We start from the raw sequence: 24,971 nt of genomic DNA, 5'->3' as shown, positions 1-24,971 counted from the left end.
GTACCTGAGTGGGAGGATTCATGGTCTTTTAAAAGACATCTCAAGGCAGCTTTGTTTAGGGAAGTTTTTAATGTTTAAACCTGTATTGTGTTTTTAATATTTGATTGGGAGCCGCCCAGAGTGGCTGGGGAAACCCAGCCAGATGGGCGGAGTATAAATAATAAATTATTATTATTAGATAATGCACCCCAAAGATCAATTGATAATGCATTCCAGGGATCAGTTCTAAGAAAGAGCTCTTCTCGCTTCCTTCTTTAACGGCAGCCTTCTTGATAATCAACCTGGTTGGTGCATTTCCATTCCCAGATGGCTTTATGCTCCTTGCCTTTCTCCCAGCTCCAGGCAGGTACACAAACAGGGCGCTGCTTCCTGCTACATTTAAATGCAAATCTCAAATCTGAACCAAACACACATGCACACACCAGAATGTTATATGAGGAATATTTAGATTGCAATGGCATGCTGCATTTCTGCTTCCGTGAGAGGCAGGTTTAGAATGCCACGGCTGCACACACACACACTGTAGTCACGTAAGCTTGAATTATTCAAGAGAAACGTGCCACTCTTCATTCTTGCCAACTTCCAGTGAAGCATCTGTTGGCCAGGGCAGGCCAGGGCAGCAGGCAGCCTCGTAAAAATCTGTTTCTGTGCTGTTCCCTTCAAACGTCACTGCAGATCAGAGTCAGCCAAGGAAAGGAGCCCCTGCACTTGTTGAGTTTGTTCAAAGACAAACCGCTCATTGTTTACAAGGATGGGACATCCAAGAAAGGCGGACAGAAGCCTGCTGCTCCGACACGCTTGTTCCAAATCCGCAGGAACCTAGCATCCATCACCAGGATTGTCGAGGTAAGAAATAGGCATTCAGAAACCTGTTCTCCGTGTAGCAAGATGAAACAGACACCAAATTCCAGAGCTGGGGACAAGCTAGATGTGATGGTAGCAGACATGTGTGTCTGCATGCAGATGTGCCCCAGTCAGGTAGAAAGGTGTGATAAGACCCTAGCAAGCTGTTTTCTATTGAGAGAGGTTCATCTAGCTCACTGCTGAATACATTGATTCCGTATGTATGCAATCAAAGCAGCCCTCCTCTCTGGATTTTCAAAGCATGGGGAATCTCCAGATTTAGGGAAGAGATAGGGTGGAGTAGCAGTCGTTGTAGAAGAATGCCATATGAGGTGGGAATTAAAATGGGCGTGAGGGGTTCACAATCCACATGCAACCAAGGTATGGACGGGACCAAGCAGCACCATTCCAGGGCTTTAGAAAAGAGACATCCTTGACCCTCTGGAGCAGATTCAGGGAGTCCTGTTGTGCTACTGGGCATCCTTGCAATGTCTTCCATTTGTGCAACCATTCAGCTGAATGGCCCTGTATACTGATTTCAGGTCCCACATATGAATGTTTGCTGACTAGGTTGTATCATTGCTGCACTGAAACTGGATTATATTGAAGCTCGTGTGTATTTTTCAGTATTATCCAGATCCAACTTTTATGAGTCAATTGAAAGTCCTGCCAAAAGCTCTTTCCTAAGAAGTTGTTGTTGTTATTTATTTTGCTGGGTGGGAGTGGAGATGTGTGTGCAGCAAAACCTTCCTTTCACTGCTAGTTTATTTTTAACATTGTAATTAGGACTCTCTCTTTGTGTTGGCCTTTAAGAGCTTGCATCTTGAGTGGCACCTGTGAAGATAGAGGGATTGTTCTGGGCTTAAATTAATGTTGCAAACTGCAAAAATGGGAAAGAAATAAAAAAGAAGCAGCAGAAGCATAGCTGTCAACTTACAGATTTGAAAATAAGGGACCAGCAGCCAAAATAAGGGACCTGCAGCCTCACCTGTTCCAGGCACTCCAGTCTTCCAGTCCTCCTGCAGTCTGGTCAAACTCATGCTGGTAGCTTTGAGAACCCCGTCCAACCAACTTTGTAAACAGAGGTTCAACTGAATAGAATCTGAATCACATGCACCACAAGGCCTATGCAGCCTCACCTTAAGATGGCTCCCCGGCCTGGCTTTGCACTGCAAAGTTTGCAGCAGCATGTGCAACAAAATGGTGTCCAGCATTCAAAAACCCCCTCAGCTTGCATTAACTAACCACACACAAGGCATGCAAGCTCCACCCCCCAGTTGTTCTTAGACTTCTTATTGGGTGAGCAACACAGCCAAGCAACACAGTTGGAGCCTCCCTCCTCCCTGGCCGGGAGGGAGGGAGGGAGGGAGGGGAGCTGCTTCCTTTGAAATTTAAGGGACATCTATCAATAAGGGACAGTGGCGGGACATGGCGCTGGAATAAGGGACTGTCCCTTCAAATAAGGGACACTTGACAGCTCTGAGCAGGAGACTGATGCAATCTCACTCCTGTCTCAGGTTGATGCAGATGCCACTTCGTTGAATTCCAATGATGTTTTTGTTTTGAAACTGCCAAGTAATGCTGGGTATACCTGGATTGGGAAAGGAGCAAGCAGAGAAGAAGAGAAGGGGGCACAGTATGTAGCTGGTGTCCTCAAGTGCCAAACCTCAAGGATTGAAGAAGGCCAGGAACCAGGTGAGCACAACTCTACAATTCTAGCGTTCTGTTATTTGATGCAGGAAATGTCCACGGTCCTTGACATTCGGGAAAATGGCTTCCTAATATTACTGGCCGTATCAGTGGTGTAGCATGGGTTGCCAGTGCCCAGGGCCATACAGAGGAGGAGGTGGGTGGGAGGGAAATGGACGGAGTATGCAAACGCACTTTCAACTGCCTAACAGCGTCCACATCATCCAGGAGATCACAGCTGCAAAGATAAAAAAAGAAGAGTCGTTCTGTTGTCTAGAGAGGTCACTTCCTGGTTTCCATGGAGGAGCCCAGTGATGGAAACTCACAGCTGTATTGAGGCAGCACCCAGTGTTGCAATTTTACACCCCTAACAACCTTGTTTCCTCAACACTTGTTCGCAGGGCATTTCACCAAGGAAGTGTTTTTGTTGTATCTTCCAGAGCCATTTTGGAGTGCCCTTGGTGGAAAGAAAGAATACCAGACATCAGCACAGTTACTGACTGAGTCCGAAGACCATCCTCCACGTCTTTATGGCTGCTCTAATAAGACCGGCAGGTTTATAGTAAGTATATGGCAGATAGTTTCTGCTCTGTCCCTTGATTACTATGGTCATTCCATCTCTGGGTCTTAAATGAGATCACCTACATCCTTTGCAGGGCAAGGAAGAACATCATTTGCAGGGCATAGAGCAAGTTTGTCGTAACATGGAGGTCTCAGACATAGGCTGCCTTATAGTTGATCGTATTTCGAAGGAATGCTGCCCCACCCACTGACAATCCTGCCATTCTGTCTTTTATTTTTCCCCTTTTCATTTCCTTCTGGCCAGTGTTTTTCTCCTTTTCCACTGAGCCACCTAGCAGTATATATATTTTTATTTGTAATACACTGTGGCTCAAAGGCTTTGTCAAAGAGAGCCAGAAAACCTCTGGATATATAGCTGTGCTATGTTCGATACATTCCTTTTGCCTTGAGAAATGTAATAGGTGTGAAAACAGAAGGGTCCTTTAAGAATTCTGAGTATTCAAGCCCAGAATAAGCAAAGAAGATATTGATTAACTGAGTCAGCACTGGTGGATAAAAATGTAGGTCACACAAAGGATCTTCATGAGGCATGGATTAAAACATTTTTTCCAAGGAAAGCTTTGTTGAATCTCTCCCTTTCTCTCTTTCGATACATACAAACATACATACATATACACAGTGCTGCATATACATACATATAATTTTAAAAAAACTAGAAGAAACATTTTCCAGGACCACTTTTCATAATACAAACATTGATAACCAATAACATTAATTAAATAAAAATAAGACAGAGAGATTCTTATCTGCTCATTGCTTCACCTAAATGTCTAATAAATCATGGCTCCTTGTGTCCATCAAGTGTATCTGGACTCTGAAGGAAAGAAGCAACTGACTTATAGGCTCTACATACTTCCATACTAAGCTGGTACTCCATTGAGATCTTCCAATTTTACTATATAATTAAGTCAGAACAAAACACAGGAAGTTTTGAGGAAGAACATATTAATGGAACAAAGCTTGGCTTGATTATGAAAACACATACTTTCTGCAGTGTAAGAGGGCTTACATTTTGTTTCAAAGTTGTATGAGAAGGACTGAAATATCCAGTTTAATTTTATCGTTTAGCAGCAGTCTAGTTGCTCTGTGTACAAAGGGAGAGGGAGATGAACTTTTTAGTAGTCACTATCCTATTTTCTCTTATTGGTAGCTTTATATTGTATCGAATGGTGGCGGCTTACTCATTAGTCAAGTAACGAGTGCAATGCAAATTCCCACACACATCTGCCCTAATTTTCTAAAACGCAATGTTCTGTACTAAAAAAGTGTTTCTCTTTAAAAAAATAATCTGCTAATTGGTTTTAAAAAATAAAGTAATGTCACCGGGTGTCTAGTTAACTTAACAGATTTACTGCATTTTATTCTTTATTTAAATCCTTTCTAAACCTGGTTCCTCAGTGCAAGCACAATATGTCCATTGCTTATTAAAAATAAATCATCAACAGCCTCAAATTCACTGCCTGGGTAAGTTTCCAGACAGCTAAATAACAAGCGCTGCCATAGGTGTAATGCCACCTGGAACATTTCTGTCTTATGGCTAGTCCTAGATTCTGATTGGCCAAGAAGGATGTATTCCACATTATTTGGTTTGTGGAAATATGGGTGCCTCCTGACTGTCACCATTTTGTAGGAGGAATTCAAGCACATAGATCAATTTAGGTGTGTGCGATTAAAGTAGATTAAAGCATTTTGTTGTGCAACAAATCCATTTTTTTAAAAAGGAATGAAGCCTTTCTGAGGTTTGGAACGTGATGGGGAAATGCACTGAAAAGTGTGGGATGAAGAAATTATTAATGGAAAGCCATATGGACACCCCACCAGCAAATTAGGATGAGTGCTCACTGCCGTATAACCACTGTATAATCAGAGTAAATGCTCAATAAAGACAAGATATAATCTAACCCTTGACACTTTGGCCTCCCCCCTTGCTGCAGCTGGTCCTGAACGCCTGACTGCAATATCTTGACTGTGACTCAGTCTCTAACTGTTCTCCTGGCCGTGATTTCTCCCTTTCAACCTCCTGCAGTCCAACCTATACTGTCCATTGCTTGCGATTTTGACCCCCAACCTTCAGCAACTCTTAAATAGCTTCTGCCACTTCCAGCATAAGATGGACTCTACCTCAATATCCAGTCATAAATCAGAGAACACTGTAGACTAGTCTGTGCTATTTTGTATACAGGAACGTATGTCACCAAGTGTTGTTGTCGTTTAAAAATATAGATTGAGGAGGTTCCTGGAGAATTCACTCAGGAGGACTTGGCTGAAGATGACGTCATGCTGCTAGATACTTGGGATCAGGTAAGGCACATGTTATTAACGGAGCTGCGTGGGACAAAAGAGACATACAATCTGGTTTACACCTATAGCGGCATTAAGTGGAAGGACATGTAAGATGAATGGACTGTACCACTTCAGGTTGCAGATGGAGTAATCACATCTTCAAATCCCGATCCCATTAAAGATACCTGCAAATAGAAAACTGACACAGCAGGCTGGTTTGTAATGCTAGCTTTTTATGTGGAGGGAGTTGTGCTTCTGTTTTTTTGTTTTTGTTTTCCCTTCAAAAGTGGCAACCCCTATTTCTAGTCTGAAATGGTATAGTCTATCCCTTGCTCATTCTGTAGCCATGGTCTTACTCAGGGGTAGGCAACCTAAGGTCCGTGGGCCAGATGCGGCCCAGTTGCCTTCTCAATCTGGCCCGCAGACGGTCCCGGAATCCGCATGTTTTTACATGAGCAGAATGTGTCCTTTTATTTAAAATGCATCTCTGGGTTATTTGTGGGGCCTGCCTGGTGTTTTTACATGAGTAGAATGTGTGCTTTTATTTAAAATGCATCTCTGGGTTATTTGTGGGGCAAAGGAATCCAATTATTCCCCCCCCCCCAAAAAAAAAATTAGTCCGGCCCACCACATGGTCTGAGGGACGGTGGACCGGCCCATGGCTGAAAAAGGTTGCTGACCCCTGGTCTAACTGAATTGTTGTGTAAAGCAGTTCAAAGAATGATAAAAGAAAATGAACGGCACACAGAACTCCACAGAAGTGAAGTTAAAGGAGGAGATGTGGGGGGAGGGAAAGACCTCTATTTTAAAACAAGCAGTTGTAAAAGATGTTTATTTGAATGTATTTGAGAAATGACTATATTTGCCAGAAGAATGTCCTAGATTCTTGGCTTTCTTGGGGCCCATTTCAACATGACATTTGGCATCTCTGGCTTGGCTATTGAGCAATTCCCTTGAAAACATGTTTAAATGAGTCATTCACACCACTTTCTCAGAGATGACCTGGAGAACTTAGCAGATGCTCTGCCAAAAGTAAAAAGATGACTATTTATATATATGTATCTGAGAATCCACCCAAACCAGAAAACAAGTCAGTTGAACGTAAGACATATCTTTAATTAAGGAACATGATATTCAGCACAAACGGTCTTCATATACAATTTTTTTATAGTAGCTGACTGTCTTCCGTTTCATAACAGCTATCCCAACTCTCCTAAATATGCAATTTAATATCTCTCTCATCTCATTTCCTCCTCTCTCTCCCTCACAACCACACTCTCCAACTCTCATTTCTCAGCTGGCACACGCTAGCAGTCAGTCGCAACTCCATTCCCTCCCTTACTGTCAATCATTCTTCCGCTAGTTCTTCTGTCACAGTTTATTTAGCTGTCCGTCAATAAATATTCCCTGGGCAGAGTGCAAGCAAAATAATGCTAAAAATTGCAATATATCATAATTAAAACCAGCAAAAAACTGCTGAAAAGATAACAGAAACCTGCCATTACCCAGAGGAAGTATAAAACAGCTTGAATTCAAAACACAATTAAAAGATCTGGGTGAATAAAAAAAGGTCTTTGCCTGGTGTTCAAAAGACCATAGAGATGGTGCCAGACAAGCTTCTCTGGGAAAGGTATTCCCTAGTCAGGGTTCTACTAGCAACCCCCCAAAAAACTCTGTTTCCTAGACACCCACCTCCCTTCACTTGGCGAGGTCGCCCACAGTGCGTGCAGCCTCTTAGGAGCATCTTAAGGGTTGGGGCATGGGTATCCGAAGGAATTTTTCTGGGAAAAGGGACAAGTAAACACTCCAAATCAACCAACAAATATGCATCCATAACTGAAAAGTGGGAGCAGGCAAGCTCCTTGCTAAATAAATGAGGAGAAAAGTGCCTGCACATTTTGTCATGTATCTCGTGCTCTACAAATACTAAAAACTTGCTCTTTCAAAATAAATCAAAGAAAACTGGGAATCTGGGGATTGTGCTTCATCTGGGGGGAGGGAGCCAACAGCCTTCCTCCCCCCCCCCGAAGCCCATGGTTTGGGGAAGCATATGCGGGAGGGGGCAATTTTCTTTTCTTTTCTTTCAAAACAGTAGCAGTTAATTGCACATTTATGCAAAATCCAATTAAAGTTACATAGTTTAATTAATTTGACAAAACTGATGAACTTGATCCAGTGATAGATGCTTTTCAAAGCCTGATGGTCATTTATACCTCCAGCCCCCCATCACCCCCTGACACCCCCCTGGGGAATCCCAGGGGGTGGTACCAACCACTCTGGGAAGCACTGGGCTAAACCATCTCATTTCTTCTGCCTTTTTGTCCAGTTTCAGACTCTTTTCTCTCTTCCTTTCTGTGGGAAAGAGAAATTAAGGAGAAGCAGAAACCAACAGGAGGCAAAAGGAGGGGGCAATTTTCCAAGCTATTTATTATATTTACATCCCGCCTTTCCTCCAAGGAGCTCAATGTGCACAAAAGCAGTGGACAAAACTGGGGGGATATAAAGGTATTTGCCTTGCATCAAAATGACATCAAAGTAGGCATCAGGCAAGCCACACTGGGAAGAGCATGCCACAATTGGAGTGTCACCACCAAGCAGGCCCTGTCCCATGAAGCCACCTGCCACATCTCTGATGATGTGGACACTGAAAGAATAGCCTTTGTTGTCCTAAGGGTTGCAAATGGCTTGAAGGAGAGGAGGACAACCTTTTGCCATCTAGATGTTTTGTGCTGCAACTCCCATAATTCCTGATCACTGCCATGCTGGGTGGGCTGAGTCCAAAACATTTAGAGGGCACCAGATTGGGGAAGACTGGGAAAAGTTGATGGCCAATAGAGAAATGAGGTGGAAATAAGACTGCATGCAGCCTGAAAGAAATTTTCAAGACCATGGGACTGCAAACCCACAGAGGTGGGCAAATCATGGAGCTGAATTTTAAATATTGACTAGAAATCATCCCTGTCTTTGAATGCTGGTCATTAGTATTTTATGTACAGGTCAAACTGTGGCGAAACATCAAATTTATACCACTTTGTTGAAGCAGTCTCTTTCTTCATCACATCCTAGATATTTCTCTGGATTGGTAAGGATGCAAATGAAATGGAACGCACTGAATCAGTTAAATCAGGTAAGCTATGATTAAAATTGATGCAGTCTTTTTTAGATGAATGAAAGGGGATATTTGAAGAGCTTCTCCCAAGTTATTTATACTAATCAGACAAGGTAGTCAGAGGTAACCCCAGTAGAGGCCGGCCTATTTGGGCAGATGGGGTATTGCCTCAGTCAGCCCTCAGTTTGCCCCCCCTACTTTCTGCCAATCCAGATCCCAGACAGGCCCATTGACGGGGCTCTTGGGAGAGGCAAAGGCCATTTTCCCAAGGTGGCGCTGGCTGTCAGTCTCCTCCTCAGTCTCCATGTTGCCCATGTAGAAATCCTCAGGGAGGATAATGGGGCAAAGGTAGAATTCTTTGGCTCTTCCTGTGACTGCCCCGTCTCCATGTTCTGTTGGCCTTCTGAAGTTCTGCCCTACCAGCCCCACTGGGTGCCAGCCACTACTGCTGACCCAGAATACTTTGGGCCTGGTCCCACATCACCTTTGGGGCATAGTGATAGCCTCTGTCCATATGCGACATCTTCATTTGTGTATGAGTTATTACACCACTACTTTTCTTGTTGACCTGCTAGTGGAAACCCTGGAGAATTGTAGGTTTAGCTGGTGTGTGTTTGTGATTAACCCTGCATTTGGGAACGTGCCTTATTTCCCCCCCTAATGTATCATTTGATGGACCTCTTCATATGACCTCTGCATGATAGTCACTTAAAACTGTATCCTTGTACAACACAAATGGCAACATTTTAAATCCACAAAATTCATCAAAGCAGTTATGAAACAGAAATCCCCCCCCCCAACTCTCCCTTTTTCTCTGTCTCGTTTAAATGAGCATTATTCACTTTGATAAGGAATATTTGGGGACGCTGTTGTGAGAAAAGCCAAATTTGATCTTAACATCTCAGCTTACTAAGCTGAGATAAGAATTTCCATGCATGCATCCTCTTTGCAAAAGTGAACAGGCCAAAGTCTTCAATTAAATGTAGTTTTCCATTTCATCTGAACCAGGAAACTATGGTTATTGGCTTTATAACAAGCCAGGTTGTGAACCCATGGTTCAAAGTTGTCTTAATATCTTTGCCTGTTCCAAAGACATTAATCACAATTAACCATGTTTGGATAAAACTGGGAAACTATGGTTTACTGAACAGTTTCTGGTTTGTTTGTTTGTATGTTTGTTTCTTCCACAAAAAGGAAGAGCAAAGAAGCTGCACGCACATCCAGAAACCTCAATTTGCATCTTGGCTTATTAAGATCCATGTCCTGTGTGCATTTGATTGCCCAAAGGAGCCCAATGGGTGCCCTAGGTGGTCTATGTGGGGGGGATCATTAAGACAATGCAATGTGTATCTCACATGAGACAGACTGTAGCCCCCAATAGTCCTTGCAGTATAAAAGCTCCATTCCCCATTTGTTTTAATAATAGGCATTTTGCTGATTATTAAAATGCCTGCAGGACTCAGATCTTTTGTATGGACAGGGTCTGTTTTGCATTTTTAAAATGTGTACCTATTAAATTTCCAGATGGCTCTGTAGCAAAGCTCTTAGTGGTTTACAAACAAGATTACAATAAGACAAACAATGAAATCAAAGCTAACAACACAAACCCAAATAACATTATCCAGCTCAAAATGAAATCAATAAACTCATTCATTTGGAAAAGTTGCGGAAGTTTATTTGAAAGATAAGAGAATGCTGATGTGGGTGTTGAAGAGCAGGAGGCCTTCACAGATGCTTCTGAATTTTTAAAAATGTCTGAATGAACCCTACAACTCAAGGGATGGAGTGATCCTTCGGCACCTAATCAATGGAGCTTGCAACAGTGTTTTAGATAGTATTATAAGTCAATTGCAGTACAATCCTATGCATCTTTACTTGGAAATAGGTCCCAATTAATTTAATTGGATTTATTCCCAGTAACTATGCATAGGATTGTGGAGTCAGAAACAGAATAATGGCCAAGAGGATTGGCTTACATATCCATATGAGAAGATTCAGTGATCCCAGTTTGGTCTAAAACTGTGGTTCCCAACGTGGGGGCACGCTCTCCGCAGGGGGGCAATTTGATTTTTAAGGGGAGAATTCGAGAATGAGTTATTAACAGTTAATGGCCTTTTAGGCTTCCTCCACATGAATAGGAGTTCACTTTTTGAATAATAAGAATATGTCACGGGAGGATTTTAGAGATGCTTAGGTGGGGCATGGCCCAAAAAAGATTGGGAACCACTGGTTTAGAACCTAGAAGTGAAGGAAGCGGTGCCAGGAAAATGGCTACCCCGGCATGGACTTACCACTTGCACTGATTTTTCTATTCCTCTGGTCTATGATGCAGGCTACAGATCAGGGCAGGGGCAGGCTAGGTGTGGTTTTCAGCGACTGTGCACTGAACCAACATACTGGAGCCAGGGTAGGATGTGGAGGGCAGGAAAAACTATATGGACGTATCTTTCCACCGAGGGCAAGGCCACTCCACACACACACACACACACACACACACGTGTGTGAAAAGAGGTGCCTGTCTGTTGCAGTGAACAAAGAAGAGAGTTTGGGATTGCGGGTGGTGAGCTGTAATGTTCAAGTTACTTCCCCCCTCGCTGATAAATTAACAGATTACTATCTTGCATATTCATGTGTTTCAGCCAAACGCTACATTGAGACTGATCCTTCTGGGCGAGATAAAGGGACTCCACTTGTTATTGTGAAGCAAGGTTACGAACCCCCCACATTCACAGGCTGGTTCTTGGGCTGGGATTACAACAAATGGAAAAACTGAAGCTTCAACTGCAGAAGAGATATCCCAGGACAGCCATTCTCTGGCAGCTTTAAGCATGTGTTTGCAAATCACTGTGTATGTTGCTGGTTTTGTGGTCCATGTGCCAGTTTTTGTTTGTTTGTTTTTGTGTGTGTGTGTGTGTGTGTGTGTGTGTGTACAGCACAGAGGTTGCCAATATTTTTCTAAACTGGAAAAACTGTGGGCACCACACACACGAGAGTGAAGGACCTGCCAGCTTTGGTTCTCTCAGTTTCTCATTTTTGAATTCTGTTCTCCACATTTCTGCAGCAACTTGCAATTAAAAAAAAGAGATCCTCATGAAAATTCTTAAGTGTTTTCTTAAGAATTTATCACAATAAACACATTTTCGTATGCAGTTTTGACCAATGTATACATTTTTGCAAGCATTTTCTTCTAATATAATGCGTTTTTGCATGCTATTTTCACTAATGTTAAATTTTATGCCCATTTCTCCCCAATATACCGTATGCATTTTTGTAAACATTTGTTGGGGAACCGCATCACAACATTTGGATACATGCATGGCTGTGTTTTGGTTCTCATATTGTTTTGGAGAGTGCAAATTTGACCAATTGAGCTTTAAATGTAAAGTGAATACAATTTCTCCCCCATCCCTACTACACACACACAGCTCAACCTATTATTTTGGCTGGCTACAATACAATGCTTCTTTCAAGCCTAATTTCAGAGAGAAGTGAGGTGGGGAGAAATGGGGCCCTATAAGCACTGGGAAAAGCCTTCGTAGGTACCTGCAGGTGCCACATTGGTGACCCCCGGTATAATAATATGCATACATTCTCTAAACATGTTCCTAGATGCAACTGGAAATGCCCCTTCTCCAGTTCCAAGTCTGTGCATAACCCCCCCAAATCCAAGGCTTAATTCTGTTTTGAAAAGGATCACTAGAATGCCCACTGCATAGCATTCCATTGTGCCGGTGGCTTGGCTTGTTATGTAATTGAGTGCGGGTCTCCGTTAGGAATAGCGATGGGTGAGTTACACTCAGCTCAGACCTAGCTTGGTAATCATGACTTCTCAGTAAGCATTCAGAAGCTCGCCTGATTTCTCAGAGCTCTTGCCTAGCTCATAATGCTGGTGTGGTCTTTTTAGATTGCTTTCGCTTTAGTTATTGTTGACACTGTATTTTTCAGTGAGTTTTCATTGTCCCCTCAAAATGTCTCCTATTTTTAGTTCAAATACTGGATGCTAATTCTACCTTATCTCTCAAAAGTTTAAGGCTCCAGGGGACTGTAATAGTAATATTTTTTTTACAGTCCCTGCACTTCCTGACATAGGAGCCAACTCCTAGGGACTGAGGTCACTCCACCCTCCCAATAAAATATTTGAGGGGGCTGCCCCACCAAAGTTGATAGGCGTTGCCATTCAAGGGAGCTATATCATCCCTGAACTTGTTTGACCAATTCCCTGATCCCAGTGAGCCAAAGCTTAAGCACAGAGCGTTTGTAGTGTCTCTATATTTGAGTTCTCCTCTTAGCCCATGTAACTAGTAAGAGCCACAGCCTAGAGGGAAATACTCAAGCTATTTCCAGCTGTGCTCCTTTGCTGAAAACTCTATTTGTTCCTCTTTCTGTGCCAAAATTGTGGTCTAAACACATTTCAGCAAAGCTTGGTTCCTCGCCATGCTGCTGTTTTGGGTTTACCACCCTTTTCACGTGATTGCAGGATTGTGCGGAGGTTTGTGGCCTGCCAAAAAACCCCACACATTGGGAGCAGCTCTTCCTCTACCACCTCTCCAGATCAATCTGCATAATCCATACCATGGCGTGTTATATGAGTAGAGACAAAAAGTGAGCAAGATGCCCGCAGAACTGGAAATGAACGTAGGAATAAAATGTGTGTCAAATAGTTCTCATGAACTAGCTGTAAAGAATGGATGAGCAAATGAATGGCACACCATAGAGTGTGAATGAAGATCACAGTGGATTCGCATTGCTGTTTGGAGGCATGTGTGGCTCCTCATTTAGCAAGAAACCCGCATGTAGAGGCTTGCTTCTTCATAAAGCGCTCCTTTTCTGGACCTGAGCATCTATGTGCTAAGTCATATTTTGATACATTGCTATTTTTTTAAGTATATATTTCAAAGAAGTAAATACATTACAAAAAAGTGGCAGGCATGATTATAAATTTTCTAAATTATGCACTTTTACAAAAAAATTAAACACATTTATAGATGTATGAATTCAATAAATAAATGCTTTCCAGTCCTGAACAATGTTGCATTCCTTCTTTTATCAAAATGTAACTAATTTTGAAGATGTTATATTAATAGAGTTTATTTTCCCACTAACTGAAGAAATTATATTTTATTTAGCTTTCTGAGGTAGATGTAAATATTTCTTTATATTTATTTGTTACATTTTTATCCCACCTTTCTCCAAAGTGTATTGTACATGGTCCCGTGGAGTTGCTTTGGCAAAGAGCTTGGTGTGCCTGCTCCAAGGTCACTCAGTGAGCTACCCAGCTGGGGCTAATCTAACATTCTTAACGCCTTTGTTCCACTAGCTCTTGCTAGCAGGATAATTAATGTGCATCTTCAAAAATACTACACTGAGATTAGTATTGGTTTAGTAATGCAGTGCATATTGCACACCATGACTCTTCATGCTTTTGTTGTTTAGCCGTTTAGTCATGTCCGACTCTTCGTGACCCCATGGACCAGAGCACGCCAGGCACTCCTGTCTTCCACTGCCTCCCGCAGTTTGGTCAGACTCATGCTGGTAGCTTCGAGAACACCGTCCAACCATCTCGTCCTCTGTCATCCCCTTCTCCTTGTGCCCTCCATCTTTCCCAACATCAGGGTCTTTTCCAGGAAGTCTTCTCTTCTCATGAGGTGGCCAAAGTATTGGAGCCTCAGCTTCAGGATCTGTCCTTCCAGTGAGCACTCAGGGCTGATTTCCTTAAGAATGGATAGGTTTGATCTTCTTGCAGTCCATGGGACTCTCAAGAGTCTCCTTCAGCACCATAATTCAAAAGCATCAATTCTTCGGCGATCAGCCTTCTTTATGGTCCAGCTCTCACATCCATACATCACTACTGGGAAAACCATGGTTTTAACTATATGGACCTTTGTTGGCAAGGTCCATGCTTTTATGCTTTACTAAACTTCAAATGAGATGTAGCTGCCGCCTTCAGCAAAGGGATAATTCAGTCTAGAAACAGATTTTGAGTTGGAAGGCACCTTAGAGGCTGTCCAGTCCAAGGATGGATCTATACCAGGCTTCCTCAACCTCGGCCCTCCAGATGTTTTGAGACTACAATTCCCAGCATCCCTGACCACTGGTCCTGCTAGCTAGGGATCATGGGAGTTGTAGGCTAAAAACATCTGGAGGGCCAAGGTTGAGGACGCCTGATCTATACTGTAAAAACGCTATTGAAGGCTATTTATAAAAAGTTATATAGCTCTCAATGCAATTTCCCATTGCCAACAGATTGCTGCTCTGCAGCGCCCTCTGGTGTCACATTTTTATAACACATTTTTAGCGTTATAACCAACCAGTGTAGATTCGCCCCAACTCACTACATTTAGCCATTCCTCCTGGAAGGGTAAAGACCCCACTTTTATGGTCTATGCTTAGTACTCATGGGAGTGATTGGCCATTTAATGGCTGGTTATCTTTGACTGCCCCCCACCCCATTACAACCTCCTGTCTGACTGAAATACCACAAGATTCAAATGCTAAAGAATATATGGTATGGTTTACTTATATAATGCTTTTTAAACTCAAGGCCCCCAAAGCAGTTAACAACAATATATATTAATGCAAATAAAATATATAATAAAAGTACAACGTATCAATAAATCAAAATAAAATAAAATAGCATCAGGACTCGGCCATGAATATAGATCCTACAATAAGATTTGATTATCACTAGGTGCAGTGCACTGGAGATTGCAGAATTCTGTTCTTTTGGGAGTGAACAAGTCATCAGAACCACCTTGTTGGCATTTCTTACAGATCATGTTAGTCAAAACCCCTCAACACACTGGCCATCATAGCTCATGTGCATAGGGGTTTCAGCTGCTTCATAGTTGTTAGGTCTATTACTTTTTTTGGCTCCAGAACAGAAAGATTTGTACAGCTGCATCCCATTTTCTCACAAGAGATTTGCACAGCTTGTAAGGGGTCACCTTATGGAAAACAACAAAGTTTATTACTATTTGCGTGAACACAACAATGGAAGGCCTGATTAGCAATTTCCTTTTATAATGCAATCAACAAAAGACAAAAGAAACACAATACTATATTTTCCACCACCAGTAAGCAACTTAAATTGTTCTCTGTGTTGTCTGATTCTGACATTAACCCAATAGCGAAAACTCTGAACATCAATTCCTTCTACTGGCATTATCTGTACAGTGTGTGTTAACGTACTTCTGTATCATTAAATTGTACATCAAGAGTGTCTATCATGAAAACAACATGATTGTTAATCAAGTTGATGCATGCAATCTACTTTTAAAACATATTTTAGAATGGGCATGTTAGTGGCACTCCCTTGAACTTAAAAAATGTGACTCATACAGAGGTGATGATCTCAAACTGGTTTGTTGAAATAATTGCAGTCACCCCAGAAACGTGTGTGCAGCAGAACACCATGTGCATGGGCATATATTTGTACAGAGGGAGTCGAATGAAGAGCTGCATTTCTTTCATATATGCCTGTGATGGTTGTACTGGCACCCATCCTATTGCATGCCTGATATAGTATCTGGAATATGGTTTTTGCAGATAGAATATGGAATGTGGTTTCTGCAAGTAACACTTGGATCATTTTTTGGTTTTGCATTTAATGCATCTGCTATTTGAATGTAAGATGTATATGCATTAGAATGAATGTTTCATTTTAAAAATGGGCTTTCCTTTCTCACATCTCCATGATTTACAAGGGATGCATTCCAGAGTAAAATTAGGTATAATGTTGCAATCCTATATAATGTCTATGGCAGATTCCTTCCTTGATCCAGACCAGGATTCCAGAATGCTCTGTCCTAAGCATAGACTAGTCCACCCCAGGACATAGAGTATTCTGGAAGGAAGAGCATCCATCTCTAACTGTGAGCAAGGGAAGTATTCTAAAACAAACATCTTCATTTAAAACCATAGTCTCTGTCCATGTTCTCATTTCTAATATAGCCTCAGGCCTCTGAACTCAACAACACTAACCTGGAAATATGCTTATTTGAACTCAATGGGACTTCATTCTGGATAGGATAGCACTCCTTGTTTCACTAGTATGGATTGTGGAAGGAGGTTAGAAATAACATCAGATCCATTAACCTAGCGGCAATATCTACTTTAAAGAAGCAAGATGTAATGTTCTTCTGTCTGCCTTATGGCTAGGTTAGACGGATAACCACCAAAACACAGCATTCGTTCAGACTCGGCTGTCTTGAAGGAAAATGTCAACCAGGAATTAATATTTCATTGCCAAGAATGGCTGGATACCAGATTCCATGTGATTTATTTATTAGGTATGAATCACCTTACATGAATCATCTCAAGGTGATGGATAATATAAAAATAGCACATCTCAAATACAAAACACATGGGATTCAAAATTAAAAACACTGGTTTATTCATAAAGAAAACCTTCGCAAGAACCCCCATTCCATTGCCATGAACACCACATAATTGACCTGTGAAACTAATTCCACCCCAAGAAGCTAGACTCAGCAGGATGCCTGGCAATACCGTTTTTGCCTGACACTGAAATAATGTCAGAGCTGGCACCAAGAAAACTTCCTTACAGACATCATCTTCTTGCCTATGCACATGCACCTCCTTATAAATTAGCACAGATAATTGTAACATAATTTATCCTAAGGATTCTACTTTGCAATTTGAAAACTGGAACTTGGCATGAGAAAACCCAGTCAGCATTTTCACTTTGCTGTCTGAAATCATTTGGATCTCCTCCTCATAAACTACAAAAATAGCAGTATCAGGTTTAATGTCTTTCAGTGGATTGAAAACATTGATACAGTTTTCAGGCAGGTGGCAGGAAAGGACTACTGCTAATGTTTGTTGCTCTGATGAGGCCTTTCCACCCTCCACTTCCTATTATGTGTTAGCTTCCCTCTCTCTGTTTTCTTGCTCTAATCCCAGATGAGAGGCTCCCAGCTTCAGGAACAAGGCTTGACTGTATAATGACTGGACAATCCCTAGCAGAACAAGCCATTAATCATCTGCAAAATAGCAGTGCCTGTAACTCTACAAGCAGCCTGTAATGAGCTGCAGCAATTATAATTCTCATCGCTGCTTTCGTGAAAGTTTGATATATTTCTTGGATATGGGGACTCAACAAAGCGAGAGAAAATATGGCCAAGCAAGACACAAGGGAATAAGAAGACCAATAAGTTTGGTTCAATGGATGAATGGGAAGCAACAGTAAAGATCCAAATAGGAGATGCTCCCTGCAGCCTTCATCCATGCACAATAGTGACTTTAAAAAAGAATGGGAATCTTTTACAACTTATCTACAGAAACAACAAAAAGAGATGGACTCATTGGCAGGTTTTGAATAAACATTCACCATTTTATTTAAGTAAAATATGGAGAAAAACAATGCAATAACATTTTATGTAAATTAACATGCAGATGATAACAAAAAAACGTAACAAACCAAGGAGGGGAAGATGAGGGAAGTCAAGGGGGGGGGGCAGGGATTGAAAAATGTAAAATTGGATAATTGTTTTTACAAACTGTTACAAATAATAATAATAAAATATTTAAAAGAAAAAGAAGTGACCCAAAGATGTCACAAAAACTCCATGAAAAGGGGCACAATGGGGCGGGGGCAGAATAGGGTGTTTGCGGGCTTTCTCAACGGTGTTTCAAATATACGTACACACTTTCACTTAAACGCTTGGTGCTTGGAATGTAACCCCCATGAAATTTGGGAGTTGCCTGTATTGTTAATTTCATCACCTCTGTTATAGGTGTATTGGTACGCTGTTGCTGCACGTGAGACTGCGTGAGAATAGGTAAGTGGGTGTTGCTATTGCTTTCATTTATCAATTGCTTTTTACAGTAAAAAAGCCTCAAAGCAATTTGACAAGAATAAAATAACAAGTTAAAACGAGAGAAGGTTTAAAAATACTAACAATACAAAATGCTCGCTATTATGTAAATGAACAGTTCGTCATCCCACCTTCTCTCCAACGTCACCAAGCTCTGACAGCATAAGGATTCTGCAGTACCCACATAGATTCCTTATGCCAGTGCACCTCTAGGCTCTGTTGAGAAAGGTGGATTTAGGAGCAATCTTAACCCCACCTGGGTTGGCTTAAACAAGGAGTAGGATTGCAATGTTAATCAAATAGTCCAGTCAGGTAAACTAATTTCCATCGTAATATGAATCACTGCCAACTGCTGCTGATTATAAGCTTTGTTATTTTCTAAAGAATAAAACTGATTTTCGTCCAACAACTACTTTTTCCAATATCAAAGCAAAACAACTCAGGCTGGCAACATGCAAATTATTGGAGAAGTGCTCAGCAGACATTGCAGAGATTATGAAAATCTACTTTGTTCAAATTACATTGCACGCCAGTTAATTTTACTTGTTATTTGCATTATGTTGCGCTTCTCCACATTTTCAGTCAAATGTTAATACTCTAGTAATAAAATCCTCATAGAACATGCATGCCATTTTGCCAAGAAAGACCCTTATTTTTAAAAACTGCAAAATGAACTCACTGTAAGAAATGTCTGAGTTTAAACTGAGGATTAAAAAATTAACGACATATTTCTCTGTTCCCAATGTTCTTTCATGGTCTTCTGAAAACTCTTTTGCACCCTCTAGAAACTTAACATAGGGATGGTGAAGTAATGGCTCTCCAACTGTTGGACTGCAACTCCCACAATCCCTGACCATTTGCCTTGCTGGCTGGGGTTGCTGGGTGTTGAAGTCTGACAACAGCTAAAGGAACCACATTTTATTCATGTAAAAACACATATGTAACAGTAAGCAAAACACTAAACTAAAACTCAAAAAAAAGAAGGAAAAAAAAGAAAGAAAGACAGCAACTTAAGTAAATTCCCTGATAAAGCAGGAGTTATGAGGTAACCATGAAACTCCTCAGGCTGCAAGAGTCCTCTTGTTTATTCATTATGGCTTTTTCAATATACCGTAAGCTGCAAATGTAGGGCTAATACGTGACATGTCAAATATCTATTAGGAACCTGTGCACACAGATACACATTCTTAAAATATGGCCCTCTTTGGATAGCTCTGGGCAAATACTCTGGTTACTACAAGGTTGTAGAATGTTCAGATAAATTGGAAAAGAACAAATTAAAGGACGCCGAGAGCGAAGTCCAGGATTTCTGCATCTGAAACAAATGAGTTCTGCCAAAAATGTATTTTTGGAAGATAAAATGAAAGGTAAATTAAATTCACATCAGCACCACTTCAATTTGTTTTTGTTTGTGTACATACCAGCGGGCGATGACTGGATGGGGATGTCTTTACCCTATGCAAAAGGGTTCACATCTTAGCTAGAGATGAATTAGAAATGGCTTAAGGATTCCAATGGGTGTGAAGTTGGTTTGAAAAACAATACAAGCAGGATACATACACATTTGGGATGTCATGTGAATATGGATTAAAAACCCAGTATTGGAAATGCAGAATGTGCACAGTAAGCAGGAGTGTGAACAGAACCTTAAGAGTCTTTTTTTAAAAAAATGATTTATTGCAGTGTGTTTTATTATGTTAGGGTGGACTGATATGGCAAATTAGAAATGAAGGGAGCTTTTTGAAGATGGTAAGGAGATAGATTGCTTCCAACCTCATGAGCCAATTCTGTGAGGAATAAGCCTTTGCTCCAGTACAAATATTGAGTAGGTTGGGAAGGTGGGTGGACAAAGATAAGTAAAATTAAATAAGGAGGAGGGGAATCTTTCTTTTTGTTCCGCAGTTGCAATTCATCATTGTGACCTGTGCTTGTGTATAAGTCTGGAAGAATTCTCCAAAGTTATCATTGCAATTTTCTAACCAGATGCCTGCACCTTCAATGGAACAACCAGAAATCCAACAGGTGTCCTTTTTTTTTCCTGGTGTGAAAAAAGCTTCCTCCTCCTCCCTACTGGTTAAAATCTACCGCCTTGGTTATGAACATCCCACATTTTCAGTTCTTCAGACCCAGTTATAGGACCTGTAGCCCTGGGCAGGAAAGAAAAACAGCAAGCAACGCGCCCAAACAAGGACTTGCGCGGAATGAAACCGGGAGAAACCGCAGAGCAGAGGCAACAGGCAGAAAAGGACTGGGAGGCGGCGTAGCAGCAGCAGCGGGGGGGGCGTGGCTTAGAACTAGCAGCTGTAGAGGCGCGAGAGGGGGCGTGGCCCAAGCGCCGGTGGCGCAGGGACGGACACGCGGCCAGCAATCTGACAGCTCACGTGACGCGGCACATGGGCAACCGAGACGGGCTAGGGAGAGCTGAGCCTGCGGCGAGCACACGGAACTCTTTCTGGGAGGGGCGGGGCTTTCTGGGAGAGGGCGGGGAATCGGCGTTGGCCGTTGAGAAGCTGCAGCTCCGCGAGGGCGTCATTTGAAAGGGGTTGCTAGGCGACGGCTCGCCGGTGGGGGCGGCGCCTCAACGGAAAACGGCTTTTCCGTTACAATGACGGCGTATCACCGCCAGTCTGAAGGGGAAAGGCGAAGGGGCGGGTGGCTGGAGTGGTGCGGCTGAAGCCAGCGCGTCTTTTTTTTTTTATTTCCCTGAGGCGAAGTCGTGTGAGCGAGACAACGCGGCGTCCCTTCCTTCTCTCTGTTCGTGACCGAAGAACACGACGGCTGTCGAGGGTGGCGTTTCCGGAGATGGGCTGCGGCGTGGCTAACAGGTGGGAGGAATGGCCGACAGGAGAGCCGTTAGGCGGCTCCCTGAAACCGAGGGGCTTCGTGTCGGGGGCGCTGGACGACCTTCGGCGCTGCCGGAGGCAGGTTGGGTGTCCTGTCAGAAAAGGGGCGGGGCCTGAAGGGTTGAGGGCGGCTAGAGCTGGGGGTTTATTATTACACTTCTCCACCCTCAAGACGTGACTCCCTTTACCTTGACGGCTTAAAGGGGCCGGGCGCTGCAGCACGTCCCGTTCCCGGCAAAGGAGAAAGCGTGGGTGGGTTAAAAGCGAGGGTGGCCGCGAGGAGGCGACGTGCGCTACCTCCCGCCTTCCAGCAGCTTCGCAGCGACCAATGGGCGGGAAGGAAGGCGAGCAGTCCGGCGGAGTGGCGTGTCTCTGGCCCAAAGAGAAAAAGAGGGACCTGGAGGGTCGGCTTGCCTTTGCGCCGCCTCGCTGCCCGCCCACCGCAGCTCTCTGCGTCCAATGGGAGGCGCGCTGTGCGAAAAGGGGCGGGAGGAGTGTGGGGTTAGGTGAAGAGGGAGGAGGCGCGGCCGGGCCATAGGCAGCGGCGCTCCTTTGCTGCAGCGTCACTGGGAGACTTGTTGGAGCTACTGTTAGCGGCGGAGGGAAAGCTGCGCCTAGGGGGTGGTGGGCGCCTCTCGACAGGGTTTTCCTGCGCCCGCCACGGGTTTTCTTCGTCCTCCTTTCCCCGCCCCAGCCCCGCGATCGTCCTCGGGGTCTGACCCTGCGCTTCTTTCCTTGGCAGGGAAGGACCGTGACTATAGGAGCCTGAGACCAGCAGCGGGCGGCTTGAGGCGGCGGCGGGCGACTGGTGCCCCCAGCTCGCCCCGGGCCCCTCCCCTGCGATGGGGAATGGGTTGTCGGAGCAGACGTCGATCCTGTCGAGCCTTCCTTCCTTCCAGTGCTTCCACATCGTGATCCTGGGGCTGGACTGCGCCGGCAAGACCACGGTCCTCTACCGGCTGCAGTTTAACGAGTTCGTCAACACCGTCCCCACCAAAGGTTTCAACACCGAGAAGATCAAGGTGACGCTGGGCAACAACAAGACGGTCACTTTCCACTTCTGGGACGTCGGAGGCCAGGAGAAGCTGCGGCCCCTTTGGAAGTCCTACACCCGCTGCACGGACGGCATCGTCTTTGTGGTGGATTCTGTGGATGTGGAAAGGATGGAAGAAGCCAAAACGGAACTGCACAAAATCACGCGGATCTCGGAGAACCAAGGGGTGCCCGTGCTCATAGTGGCCAACAAGCAGGACTTGAGACACTCGCTGTCGCTCTCGGAGATGGAAAAGATGTTGGCCACAGGCGAGCTGAGCGCTTCCACGCCGTGGCACCTGCAGCCTACCTGTGCTATCATAGGAGATGGGCTGAAAGAAGGACTCGAGAAACTGCACGATATGATAATTAAGCGAAGGAAAATGCTGAGGCAGCAAAAAAAGAAGAGATGAGCTGCTGTAGGCATGAGGGGTAATTCCTTCTTGGCATTGGACTAAAACAGTTCCCAGCACCTGGCCTGCTTGTTTGGATCCTGTACAGCCTAATAAAACACTCAGCCTGGTGGGAAGCTTTGCAGACGCAGACCCTTTTACCTGGTTTCCACAAGTTGTTGGCACTACAACTACTTTTTTTATATATAAAGAAAGCAAAACAGAAACAGCTCCCTTGTTGCATAGTACAAAATGATCAGGAAACAGATGGGTGGGTAAATGTGACCTGGATATCTTAAATAGCCAAATAAAACAATGAAGAGTGTTCTGCTTGGTGGTGTAATACTATGTTTGAGAGTGCCTTTGCAAGAAAACTGCGTTCAAGGCATTCAGTGTTTTTTTCAACTACTGCTTGTATGTGGAGTGTTTAGATGAAGATATGCAGCTTTAAAATAGTATCCTTTAACATATATGGAGCTAGTATACCATTATTTAAGGAGGCTGTGAATGTGGAGGGTTTTTAATGAAAGTTTGGCAGTATGGTATGCTTTTAGATCTATTCTCTTAAAATAACACTTGTGGCTTGGGTGATTTGAACTACCACTACTGTGGTATTCATGTTATCTGAAACTTGATAGAGGGAAAAAGTATGGAATATATAAGAGCATGGATGAGTTTCCTGATAATGTAGCATGTCTTGGTGTGTAGGGGTTCTTTAGAAATAGCTGTGCATCGTTAAGCAGTGCTAATCAGGTTTGGACCATACTTATTTGTCCTATGGAGACATGTTCTAAAATGTTTGCTCGCAACAAACACTGAACAATGAGACAAAAGTAAACTATGACCATAAGGGACTTGGGTTTCTGGATTTTTATAGTGCAATATTACCTTTAAATGAAATTGATGGCAATAAAATTTGATCATAATTAATTGTAAATTAAGCTAAATTCAACAAAACTACATGTCCCACGTGCCCAGTGCTGTTAAAATGTACTGCCAGGTTATTTTATTACCCCTGCAGTACTCTTAGGAATGTATCGAAGCTTTATACACTTGAAACATTTTGACACTGTGGAAAAACAAGAGTTTAAAGATGACCTGTGTCTGCTCAAATTATGCTTTAAGCTTTCCTTGTTTACAGTCATGCAAACAGTGTTAAGAAGGTGGGACAGCATATGATGGAAAGAAATGAGTTTTCTTACTGGTACAGTTTTTTTAAAAATAAATAAATGGGCAACTTGGGTAGCAGGTTAAAGGGCTAACGTGAATCCTGTATTACTCTACTGGTGCTGTGAAACATAAGAATAATTCCATGGTAAGAGAACAGCTCAAGGGGCAACAAGACTTCTCCACTTGGCACAACCCACAACACAGTTAGCATGTTCTCTTACCTACTAGTCAGATAATAGGGAGGATTAGTTGGAAAATAGGGAGGCTATCTGAATGTCAGGAAACATAACTTATTGATACTTGTATAAAATCAAATTTTATAGCCAGATACTGCTTAGAAGGTAACCAAAAATGCACTTTAGTGTTTTCCAATACTGAAAGTGACAGCTTTTTTTTAATTAAAAAAATAATGAAATCCTGGTCCTTTTTGAAAGAATTGAAGTAGCTTCCAATGGAGCTTTTGTATGTTGGTTATATGTACCTGCACTAGTGACATTGAAAAGTCACTTAATGTCTATATTTATAGAAATGTGGATAACTTCTTAAACCTCAATAAACCCAACTCCAAATGAGTCATTGGCAACAGAAGTTGACAACATTTTACTGTGCGGATCATACTTTTTATCAGAACTGTCTGCATGAAACTGAACCCTTTATTCATGTGAGATTTGTAAATGTGACAATGTTAAAAATCGCAGGTATCTTATTAAAGATTTAATGGCAATTTGCATTACGTTCTGTGTTTACAACAGAAATCTTATTGATACAGTCATTTGTGGTTTAAAATTCTTTTTTTATTACAGTGCCTGATACTGTGGTATAAAATAGGTTTTTCTCATTAAATTGTGGAAAAGTTCAACTGCTTTAAAAAAAGGTGTGACATTCTTTGTTGCTTTGTCACAGTTCAGCATTCTTCATAACTGCTCTTGAACTCTGAGGCCCTATGTACACAACTGAATATGAAGTATAAGGGGCTAGCCATGGTGTTCCCTTCCTTCATTGATAGCAAATACATTTCCAGAAGAGTATGCATGGGTTTTATCTCCCCTAGCTACATAGTTTTTAAGTACCCTTTCAATGATTATAAATAACCAATGCCAAGCAGGAGTTTAAGCAAAAGTAGCAGGACCTGACTGTCGGAATTAAGGCACTGAACACCACAGGATCCCAATGCAGATGAATTTTGCATAAG

The 24,971-nt window shown here is 42.7% G+C and overlaps 2 protein-coding genes and 1 long non-coding RNA gene across 3 annotated transcripts in view; 2 read left to right on the top strand and 1 right to left on the bottom strand.

The window, feature by feature from the left end:
- SCIN (scinderin) overlaps positions 1 to 13,534 on the top strand; it is a 45,774-nt gene extending 32,240 nt beyond the window's left edge. Inside the window, exons 11-16 of the mRNA XM_083405393.1 lie at positions 676 to 846; positions 2,361 to 2,538; positions 2,973 to 3,094; positions 5,338 to 5,415; positions 8,464 to 8,524; positions 11,146 to 13,534. Of these exons, the coding sequence (XP_083261519.1) occupies positions 676 to 846; positions 2,361 to 2,538; positions 2,973 to 3,094; positions 5,338 to 5,415; positions 8,464 to 8,524; positions 11,146 to 11,279 (744 nt within the window). The 3' untranslated portion in view covers positions 11,280 to 13,534. The remainder of the gene's footprint in view (positions 1 to 675; positions 847 to 2,360; positions 2,539 to 2,972; positions 3,095 to 5,337; positions 5,416 to 8,463; positions 8,525 to 11,145) is intronic.
- Positions 13,535 to 18,473: 4,939 nt separating this feature from the next.
- On the bottom strand, positions 18,474 to 21,950 carry LOC310660640. Its single transcript, XR_014503559.1, has 3 exons — positions 21,374 to 21,950; positions 19,022 to 19,123; positions 18,474 to 18,558 (listed from the first exon to the last, which is right to left on the bottom strand). It is a non-coding gene; the product is annotated as an uncharacterized lncRNA (long non-coding RNA).
- Positions 21,951 to 22,019: 69 nt separating this feature from the next.
- On the top strand, positions 22,020 to 24,503 carry ARL4A (ARF like GTPase 4A). Its single transcript, XM_083405533.1, has one exon. The coding sequence runs from the start codon at positions 22,028 to 22,030 to the stop codon at positions 22,628 to 22,630; it is 603 nt and encodes a 200-aa protein (XP_083261659.1). The 5' UTR covers positions 22,020 to 22,027; the 3' UTR covers positions 22,631 to 24,503.
- The last annotated feature ends 468 nt before the right edge of the window (positions 24,504 to 24,971 follow it).

The sequence above is a fragment of the Podarcis tiliguerta genome (assembly GCF_965153285.1).
Source record: "Podarcis tiliguerta genome assembly, chromosome: 12".
In the NCBI taxonomy this organism is placed as follows: domain Eukaryota; kingdom Metazoa; phylum Chordata; class Lepidosauria; order Squamata; family Lacertidae; genus Podarcis; species Podarcis tiliguerta.
The sequence above is the reverse complement of the archived record's forward strand: the minus strand, read 5'-3'. Positions and strand labels throughout refer to the sequence as shown.